Source organism: Zea mays, chromosome 8 (genome assembly GCF_902167145.1).
Source record: "Zea mays cultivar B73 chromosome 8, Zm-B73-REFERENCE-NAM-5.0, whole genome shotgun sequence".
Taxonomy (NCBI): domain Eukaryota; kingdom Viridiplantae; phylum Streptophyta; class Magnoliopsida; order Poales; family Poaceae; genus Zea; species Zea mays.
In genome coordinates, this window is record NC_050103.1 from 44,355,179 (window position 1) to 44,366,145 (window position 10,967).

Here is a 10,967-nt window from a genome sequence, read left to right on the forward strand (position 1 = left end):
GCTTACCGCTTATCCATAGCCTACCTTGTTAAACTTGCATTACTCCTCCCACTTGCTGAGCCCCGACAATTAGTGAGCTCACCCCTTGCTAATATTTGATCAGAGGGTGATGAAGAAGAGTTTGCAGATAATGTTGATGAGTATTGAATCTAACGATGCGCGAGTCACCTTCCTGTGGAAGAGTGTCCATGTTTTATCCGCTATACTTTGATGATGATACTTTTTAAGACACTATTGTCTGGATGATGTAATAAAGTTACTCTACTACATTTTACGCCTTTATTGCATTGTCTTTTGATATATTACACTTGTGACGTCAACATATGTGTAGAAAATGGATCCTGTCACACATATGCTATGCATTCGGTTTTGCCCCCAAAACCGGCTGTGACACACATGGTGAAACCATAGATCCAAAAAGTGGCTAAAGTCGGGCAAGGATGAACAAAATTTGGCAAGAGAAACATAAACTAACATTTTCTTAGGAACGAATAAACAAAAAACTTAGTTACCAAACCTATCTTCCTCTCTCCATACAAACACACCATTCATGAAACATAAATACATAGTGCATAATTAAAACAATTTGAAAAAAAATAAATGAAGAGATTAAAGACAAAAACCTAAGTAACATAATTAAAAGACATATAAACACAAAAGAACACACCAAGGAAACAACTAAATATATGTTAGATGAACTAAACTGAGAAGTAAACATGAAAAGAGAGATGAGAGATAATGTATAACTATCTTAAACAACCTCATTTGAGGAAATAGAGACAATGACATAGCTACTCTTCTTTCTAATGCATGGTGAAACCCTAGATCCAAATTTAAAAGGTGGCTAAAATTGAGCAAGAATAAGCAAGAAAAATATAAACCAACATTTCGTAGCAACCTTCTTCCAAAAAATGAAGATTAAAACCTCCACCCTTGTATTTTGTAAAATCTGGACCTCCAAAATGTCTTCTAATGGAAGGTGTCTGCGAGAAACAGTATTGCTCGACCGAGGAAGAAAGGTATTTATAACACAACCATCACAAATGGTTGGCTTAATTAACCGCAAGTGCAGAATAGATTTGCACTGTTGGTTCACTTAATAAAACTGCAAGTGAAAATATACTTTTTCTACTATCGGTTTTGTTAAGTGAACCTACCGATTTTGCACTGGTGATTATTTAAGCCAACCTCATGTGATAATATGAATGATTTGCACGTGGTTTTATTAAGCGAACTAACAATGTAAATGTGTTTCCAATGGTGGTTTTTAAGTCGGGACCGTCATTTTACTTTAACTGGCGCGCACCGTGCTGTTTTATACTTGACTGATGAACCTTCGTGGTGAGTGGAAGCGGTGTGGAGCGAGGGCTAGCTCATGCGGCCAGCCGGCGACATTTCTCTTGTTCCGATCCCCCGGCCGGCCAACCACTCAATTAAGTAGGTGATCGATTGGCATGCATGCATGGATGCATATCAGCAAATGCATATCATATGCCTCGCTAGCTGGCTAGTATATATAGTGGATGTGGATCGGATCATGTGACGGCCGGGCGGTGGCTGCATTGCATTGGCCCTGCATATATGCACGGTGACACAACAACGGGGCCCAAATAAAGGACACGTCGAAGGTGCGCGCCCCAGTGGCGTCCGACAGCGCGTTTTGACGAGGAAAAGAGGGTGCGGGCACGCGCGCACGCATATGCTCGCGGCATGCAGCCTCAGTGGCCGATGACGAGTGGCGTGTGGTGTGGCCGGCGGCCGGCCGGCCGGGTGCCTGCGTGGTGCATGTTGCTTGCCATGCCTGCGTGAAATGAGCCGTCAGCGAGCGAGCTGAGGGCGGGCATGTGGCTGCATGTGGCCACTAGTTTGGAGAACATGCGGCATATGCCCCGGACCTTCCTGGGCGCTCAAGCAAACACCGCTCTCGTGCTCGCTCTCTTGGGAAATCGCAGATGCATGCTACCCAACGTGACCTGGATCTCTTTTACGTACGCACACCCTAGCGTGCTGCTCTCCTGTGTCCCCGCCTCCTGCTAGCTGTTCACAATATCCACGCGATTTAACAAACAGATATGTGTGCATGCTACTGCTTGTTTTCCTATTCAATATAGTAATCTGCTTTATTTAGAGTACCGTACCTGTGCCGTCAGTGCCCCCAACCCCAACGTAACTACGCACGCACATGGCATCTAATCTATATAAGCATCAGACCTTGCTCCCTTAATCTCGCGCTGCTATTTTCTTCTTACATTGTCCACTGCGCTAGCTAGCTCGCATCTACCTGGAAAGCTGAAAGCTAGCCAGAGCGCTAGCTAGCTTCGTTCCTCGTCGCCGCGCGCCGGCCAGATGACTGCTCACCAGACTTGCTGCGATGATGCCGTTGCCGCCGGCACTGCACCGGCTGCCAGGAGGAGGCGCCTCAAATTGACGAGGCCGTCGGCCTCGCTCTTGATGGCGAGGAAGCTAAGGAAGAAGGCTGCCGGCAGCAAACGCCCAAGGGCGGCAGCGTCGAGGAAGCGCGCGATGGCGATCAGGAGGAAGATGGAAGCGCTGAGGCTGCTCGTGCCACTCTGCGGCCGAGACAACGGCTCGGTGACCGGTGGGGCGGTCGAACGACTGGACGAGCTCCTCATGCACGCCGCCGGGTACATCCTGCGCCTCCAGATGCAGGTCAGAGTGATGCAGCTTATGGTCCATGCACTAAATGACCGGCCCGAGGATTAATCTTCTTCCCAAGACCATGTGATCTTCCTTCTTTAATTTCTTCTTCATCTTCTTCGCGTGCCTGTGTTGCACGAGGCAGCTGTGCGTCGGTGTCTGGGTGCAAATCATTGGCTGAGTGTGTTATTGGTGATATTATTTGTTCGTATATACAGAATATATACTCATGCATGCATACTGTATGAGATGATAGAGTAAATCTAGACATATATAGTTCAAGGAAACCTACAGCCAACAGTTGTATGCATGTGAGGGGGGTTCCTTGTCTGTATGTACGCAATTGTCTATTGTGTGACGGTTGAAATTGAAATTTCGTCAATCATCATTTCTTCGTCTAGATAACGTGTGTACAAACGGCGAGTGTTTAAATGAACTAGAGCTAATAATTAGTGGCTAAAATTAGCTGGAGACATCCAAACACCCTAACTAATAATTTAACTATTAGTTATTTTTAGTAAATTAGTCAATACTTAGCTAGCTATTTGTTAGCTAGCTAATTCTACTAGCATTTTTTAGCTAACTAGCTATTAGCTCTAGTACATTCAAACACCCTTTTAGGGACTAATTTTTAGTCTCTCCATTTTATTTCATTTTAGTCACTAAATTACCAAATACGAAAATTAAAGCTCTATTTTAGTTTCCGTATTTGACAATTTAGGAACTAGAATAAAATAAAATGGAGGGACTAAAATTAGTCCCTAGATGTTTGAATGCACTAGAGCTAATAGTTAACTGCTAAAATTAGCTAAATGCATTCAAACAATTCAGCCAATAGTTTAGCTATTAACTATTTTTAGCAAATTAGCTAATAGTTAGCTAGATGTTTGTTAGCTAGCTAATTTCACTAGTAATTTTTATTCAACTAAGGGGTGTTTGGTTTTTAGGGACTAATTTTAGTCCTCTATTTTATTCCATTTAAGTCTCTAAATTGCCAAATACGGAAACTAAAATAGAGTTTTAGTTTCCGTATTTGACAATTTAGAGACTAAAATAGAATAAAATGGAGAGACTAAAAATTAGTCCTTAGAAACCAAACATTCTCTAACTATTATCTCTAGTGCATGCAAACACCCCCCTAAGACCATGTATCTCTCAAAGCTAGTTATTCTTTTGATTCGATGTATTCTAATATAAATTGTGCAATATCTTCATGGATTTGTTCCATACCTAATGAGCTATGTATAGAATTCATTCCTTCCATAGTTTAAAAAAATTCCAAAACCTTGGATTATATATCCATGATGGGTTTAACCAAATAATTTTGGGGCATGGATTTTGATATGGATTTATTCTAATCCATGCTAATTCAAAGTTGGATTGGTGTAAACGAATAAGGCCTTACATGACTTGGAGAGCGTCAGCAGGATTGTAACCTGACCATATATCCACGTGTAAGCCACTCATGTACAAAAACAATAGCCGAGACACCAGTAAGACCCTGATTCTAGGCATGATACAAAGTTTAATTTTGTATTAAAAACTTATCGTCACTATAACAGGGACAAAATCCACAATTCCATTTAGACTGGTTCCAACCTGAGTCGGTATCGGCTGCTGACAATCGATGAAGCAATTAACTCTCTATTCCAACCGACTGTACTAGAGTTACACCGATTGGTATCGACCGCTGTGCTGAAGAATCTGTTGGGGACTTGTTCTCAAATGCTATGAGTTAAGAACAAGGCAACACAGAGAATGTTAAATGATAAAGTCCTTCGTCCTTTGAAGCATTATTTCCCTTAGGATATAACGATCTTCGGACGAAGGTCATGAAGGACGAACCTTCATCATCACAGTATATATTAATGAAAGACGAAGCATATGAAACATAAAAGATAGTATGAACAATCATATAACATTATTCATTTAACTTTATTATATCATCATAGAGAAATAAGAACAATATCAAATTATAAATGTACCTTCGGCTTGGAAGGAGATGAAAATACAAGGATGACGCAAAAGCAAAATGCCAAGTCAGCGTGAACAGTACGGGGGTACTGTTCACCTATTTATAGGCACGGGGTACAACCCATACAAAATTACATACACGCCCTTTACATTTGGTGATAATTCTATAGCACTCTATCGAGGTCTAAATGGCCTTTTCATCTTTAAGTCGGTTCCCTTTTCTGCGAACATGCCGAAGCTTTCCTGCTTCACAGCTTCGGCGCTATGTCAACCTTTGTATCTTTTGAGCTTCTCCCTTTCTGATACAAGTCCGAAGATACCTGCTCACACATTATAAAGCTGCTTCTCCCTTGAAGACCTTCGGCGACGAAGCATAGACCCAACATTAGCCCCTTTCGCGGTGCTAGATCGTTTTTCGTAACGAGCTTGATCCGTGAAAAAAGTCTCTTAAGCTTCGGGGAGCTGAAGGTCCAAAAAACACCTTCCCTGAGCTCGTTGCCGAGAAACGATTCACTCCCCCTGCGCGTAGCGGCCCCACCTTGCAGAGTTACTGTTCGGTCTCTGTGGTCCACCGTTCAGCGAGTGCGAGCGGGTGTCCGCCTGGTGTAAAACTTCTGGCGCTTCACCTTCTTACCTGCGGCACTATATAAACAGACGAGTAGGTGTGAAGTTACCACAGCATTTACTGCTATTTGCACTGTTTTGCTGCCAAAATTCTTAACCATCGCCGAAGCTTGTTTGTCAGAATTGAACGAAGCTCCTTCTTGAAGCCTGCTTCGGAGAAAAAAGTATTAAAGTTTCACAAGTTCATAGTTAAATGGCCAGAGTCCGCTCTACCACCAGGGTTGAGCGCGAAGGGGAGGAGACTGAAGCTTCGGAGACCGTCCCTATCTCCGAAGCCATGCAACGATCCGGGCTAGTGATTTCGGAAAAAATGCCTATTGATGATGCAAAACAAGCAATCGCTGAAGCAGAAGGAGAAGATGCTGAGGAAACTGACTCCGAAGATGATTATCACCTTGCCACACCAAGCAAACCCAGCCATTTAGACTTCGGGAAATCTACTGTTTCGAAGGCTGATTTGTCCAAGATGGTAAAGTCAGGCTATTTTACTGAAAATCAAAAGAAGCTATTACGCTTCGGGGGAGAAGAGACTACCCCAAAGCCGGAAAAAGATGAAATTGTTATTTTTAAGAGCTTCCTAAAAGCTGGATTAAGATTCCCCCTTCATGGGATTATTGCAGAGATATTAAAGAATTTTGGAATCTATTTTCACCAGCTGACCCCCAACGCTATCGTTAGGCTCAATGTTTATATCTGGGCACTCCGAAGCCAGGCGGTGGAACCGTTTGCGGACAGCTTTTGCCGAGTTCATGAACTGCACTATCAGACAAAGGCTAGAAAGGATGGATTACATGACAATTTTGGTTGCTATAATTTTGCGTATCGGAAAACTACGAAGTATCCTGTGATCAGCTACCGAAGCAAATGGGCAGCAGGGTGGAAATCGGAATGGTTCTATGTTAAGGTTGATGATGATAAAGAAAAGCTTGTGCAGAGTCCACTGGAACTGACCTTCGGAGAAACCCGCCCCCAGTGCCACATGCTACCAGAGGGTCCAACTCAAAAAGCAATGTATGAATTCAAAATAATTGCAGAGAATATCAGTACAAGGGACCTGGTTCAGGAATTCTTGGCTTTCAAGGTTTTCCCTAGTGTAAAAGAGTGGGAGATGCCGAAGCTGGAGGGGGAAAAGAAAAAGGGTGAACTTGTACGCTTGCCTTACTACTTCAAATTTAAGAAATACTTTAAAACTCCTTGCCGAGAGTGGCTGGATATGATTGAAGTGATGTGCAACGAGATACTTGGCAATTATTCGAAAAAAGAAGATCAATTGATGACCGCAGCCTTCGGCACTCGACCGAAACGAAGGCTAAATCGAGTATTGGACGCCTTGGGTTTCGAGTACCCAGACTACGAAGATCTGAACAAAGGTGCCGGAGGCCAAAAAAGGAAAAGGGGGACTGAAGCCTTAGATGAAGGCGAAAAAGAGCCAATAAAGAAGAAAATTCCAAAGAAAAGGAAGGCTTCTTCTCCGAAGCAACAAATATCCGAAGCAGAAGAAACTCCCGCATCACCTTCTGCTGCTGTTGTTGAGGAAATTCTGAAGGTAATGACTGAATCCTTACCTGCGAAGCTAAGTCCACTGGGTCCACAACTGACAAAGTTTTTTCAGAAGGACAAGGAGCCTGAGAAATCGAGGAAAACAATCAAGGCAAAGAAACAAAGAATCATTACCGTAACAGAGGTAATTGACAAAACGCCGCCAAGAGCTTCGACCCAAAAAACACGAGCAGCTGCAGAGGAGGCAGATATTGAAATTGCACCTTCGGAGGCCGCAACCGCCGAAGTTGCCTCAGCTGAAGATTTGAATTTAGAGAGCACAATTAAACATATTGACCAAATGCTGCTAGACATGGCTGCAGAAGAAGCTGCCACTGTTGCCGAAGAGACTGTGACCGTAGCGTCAAAGAAAGGAAAAGAAATTGCTGATGAAGCTTCAGAAAACGAAGTCTTCGCGTTCCAAAACTTAGTTGGAGAACATCTAACAAAAGCTGAAATAGAAGAGCTTAAAGAGTATGCCCAATCCTGTGGATACAAACCTGGGGCACTCCTCTTCGGAGGCGTTGATGATGAGAAATTAGAGTGTATTCGGGACCAAACAGGGGCCAAAGTTATCAGTACTCTGTCCAAGAGTATTGGATTCCCGAAGCTAGAAGCAGATATCAGCCGCTACCGACGACAGCACGTCGTTGGTAGTTTGTTTTACTCCAACTTCAAGGTAAATGACTTGTCCCTTAACTTTTATTGTTTCTAATAAAAACATGTCTGACGAAGGTTGTGTTTATGTAGAGCATGCTATTGAGCAAAGCTTTGCAAATGCAGCAAGATCTCGAAGATAAAAAGCATGAAATTATAATCGGAAACTTGGAAAACAAAATAAAAGAGCAATCAGATGCTTTTGAGAAAAAGAACTTTGAGCTCCAGGCAGCCGAAGGCTTACTGGCGGAAGCTGAAGCAAAAATATCAGAACTAAACTCGAAGCTTCTCCGCCAGTCTGAGCAGTTCGAACGGGAAAAACAAGATCTCAATGCAAAACTTGAAGCCGAAGCTCAGCAAAATTCGGATTTGAGAAAACTACTGACAAATCTTCAAGAAAAATGCCTGGAGTTTAGCAACAAGTGCATTCAACGACTAAGAAAGATTTTTTACTCGGTTGGAGCCAGTAGTGGAAAATTTACCCCCTCAGCTGAAGATCTGCCAAAAACCTTCGAACACATTGAGGGGGAGATTGACGAACTCGACAAAGTCATAGCTGGGCATGGTGACTTTTGTGCCTGGGTGGCTTCTCGAGGGACTGCTGTAGCCTTCATGAAGGCTGGCTGTGATCATGGGAAAATTGTCAATAGGCCAAACTTTACTTTGTCACCATCAATCCTGGATGACATCCCTGATCTCGCCCGAAGCATCTCAAATCGATTTGTAAAAATGATATAGACAAAAGGTGGTCGAGAGAAAGCTGGAGACGAAGCTCGTAGCCACCTTGATCCAGTAAGAAATCATACCTTGTGCTTACCTTTTCCTATAAACTTGATTCTGACTTCCAATGGCCTTATTCATGTAGGATGACGAAGCCGAAGCTGATGATCAAAAATAACGCCGAAGCCGAAGCTCCTTGGAGATTTAGATAGTAGACTGCAGACAGTACTTGAAAAACTTTTGAGATAACTCTTGTAAATGTAAACAAAAACTTTCATGTATACTGTTCATACCTTGTAATATATCCTTAATCTCTCACTGATGTATGAGAAATGCTTTGATGTGGACGAAATTTCCTTTTTTGAGCCGAAGGCGAAAAAAACACCTTCCCTTCTTTTCGTACGCAACGAAGCATAGAAAACATCATTTTCCTTTTTTCCGAAGCTCTCCATAAAAACAATAGTTTCCCCTCTTTTTTGTGCACGAAGCTCTTTTTCCCTTTCTTTTTTCTCTTCTTGCCGAAGCTATCATTTTATGCTATGAAGATGATTATCCTACATATGCCTAGATGAATGTTTATGAATGCAAATGCTATGATGTAATGTGTTGTGCAAATGAATGGCCAAACACGTATCCGAAGCTATATTCATAGCCATTATTTTCTTAAAAACAATCACACCTTAGCTCTGCATTCCCTTAGGAACGACTTTGGAGCTTCTTCGCCTTTACTTTTGGCGGAATCAGCGTTGACTTTTCGCTGTAAGCTCTGCATTCCCTTAGGAACGACTTTGGAGCTTCTTCGCCTTTTACTTAGGCGGTATAAGCTCTGCATTCCCTTAGGAACGTCTTTGGAGCTTCTTCGCCTTTTACTTAGGCGGTATAAGCTCTGCATTCCCTTAGGAACGTCTTTGGAGCTTCGTCGTTTTTACTTTTCGGCACTCGATGGTGCGCTCTCAGCTTTTACATTTACATTCTTTGGGGGATTTTGCTCTTATAAGACTAAAAAAGGAAATTACATATGTTGGCCCCATTAAAAACCTTTCTCCCCCTTTGGAAAGGAAAAGGGTGCCATGAAAGAAAAAATAAAAATGTGAAAAATTACATCGAATTATACATAATATCGCCGAAGCTCATCCGCATTCCAAGACCTAGGAATGTCATTGCCGTCCATATCTTTCAATCTGTATGACCCGGGCCTTGACGAAGATGCTACTAAGAAAGGCCCGTCCCATTTCAACTGCAATTTGCCCACTGTTTCCGGGTTGGCCACCCTCCGAAGTACCAAGTGCCCTGGCTCAATATTTTTTAGCCGAACCTTTCTATCCCGCCATTTGACTGTTTCAGCTTGATATTTATTAATATTCTCCACGGCTTGCAGTCTGATCCCTTCTAAAGCATCTTTTTCTATAGAATAAGCAGCTTCGGAATCTGATTCTGCCGAAGCTACTATCCTTATTGATCCGGCTTTAGCTTCCTCTGGAGTTATTGCTTCGTCACCGAATAATAACTTAAATGGAGTGAAGCCTGTGGACCTTGATGTTGTCGTGTTGTGGCTCCACACCACTTTGGTTAGCTGATCTGGCCATTTTCCTCTAGGCTGATTGAAGATTAGCTTCATTATTCCTGTCATTATAATGTCGTTGGCTCTTTCAACGAGTCCATTTGACTCCGGGTGCCTGACTGATGCAAAATGGATCTTCGTACCAATTTGGTCACAGAAATCCCTGAAAGCTTCGGAGTCAAACTGTGTTCCATTGTCCACAGTGATAGCCTTTGGCACCCCGAAACGACAAACAATATTCTGCCAGAAAAACTTTTGGACGGTAGCCGAAGTTATTGTGGCTAAAGGCTTCGCCTCAATCCATTTAGAAAAATATTCCACAGCTACCACAACATATCTCAAGTTCCCTTGGGCCGGTGGTAACGGACCTAACAAGTCAAGGCCCCACCTTTGCAATGGCCAAGTGGGTTGTATGAGCTGTGTCAAGGACGAAGGTTGTTTCTGATCTCTTGCACATTTCTGACAACCTTCGCACTTTTGAACCAATTCTGCTGCATCCGAAGCTGCCTTCGGCCAATAAAATCCTTGACGGAAAATTTTTCCAAGTAACGGCCTGGATCCGATGTGAGATCCACACAGGCCTGCATGTATTTCTTTCATTAACTCTATACCTTCGGTTCTGGATAAGCATTTGAGTAACGGAGCACAAACTCCATGTTTGTACAACTCCCCTTCTATCATGACATATGGACGAGCTCTTGCCTCCATTCTCTTGTTATAAGCTTCGTCATCTGAAAGAAATTTACCCTGAAGGTAAGAGATGATCTCAGTTCTCCAATCTTCACTAAAAACAGGAGATATATTAAGAACTGCTCTTTCAAGGAGTTCCACCGAAGGTGCTTTTATTGTTTCAAAGAACACATCCGAAGGTAAAGGCAGCCCCTGTGCTGCTGACTTAGCTAGCAGATCAGCATGTTCATTTTGTCCTCGAGGGATATTCTTGACAGAAAACCCTTCGAAGGAAGCTTCGACTCTTCGAACCATATCCAGATATTTTTCAAGCTTCGGATCCTTAGCCTTACAACTTTTGTCAATATGACCCGAAACAACCTGGGAATCAGTTTTAAGTATGGCCCTTCTGATTCCCATTGCTTTTAACTTTCGAAGACCTAAAATCAATGCTTCGTACTCAGCAATGTTATTTGTGCAATTAAAATCAAGTTTTGCCGCATAACAGGTTTTGACTTTGGAAGGTGAAACCAACACAGCAGCCGCTCCTGCTCCGAAGGTTCCC

General features: G+C 42.8%; 1 protein-coding gene across 1 annotated transcript; it reads left to right on the plus strand.

Moving 5' to 3' along the window:
• Positions 1-2,244: 2,244 nt before the first annotated feature.
• Positions 2,245-3,045, plus strand: LOC100272470 (uncharacterized). The gene has a single exon (NM_001146942.1). The coding sequence runs from the start codon at positions 2,347-2,349 to the stop codon at positions 2,722-2,724; it is 378 nt and encodes a 125-aa protein (NP_001140414.1). The 5' UTR covers positions 2,245-2,346; the 3' UTR covers positions 2,725-3,045.
• The last annotated feature ends 7,922 nt before the right edge of the window (positions 3,046-10,967 follow it).

Excerpts from the sequence above, each read along its gene's own strand:
- LOC100272470 (NM_001146942.1), top strand. The coding sequence starts at position 2,347 with ATGACTGCTCACCAGACTTGCTGCGATGATGCCGTTGCCGCCGGCACT.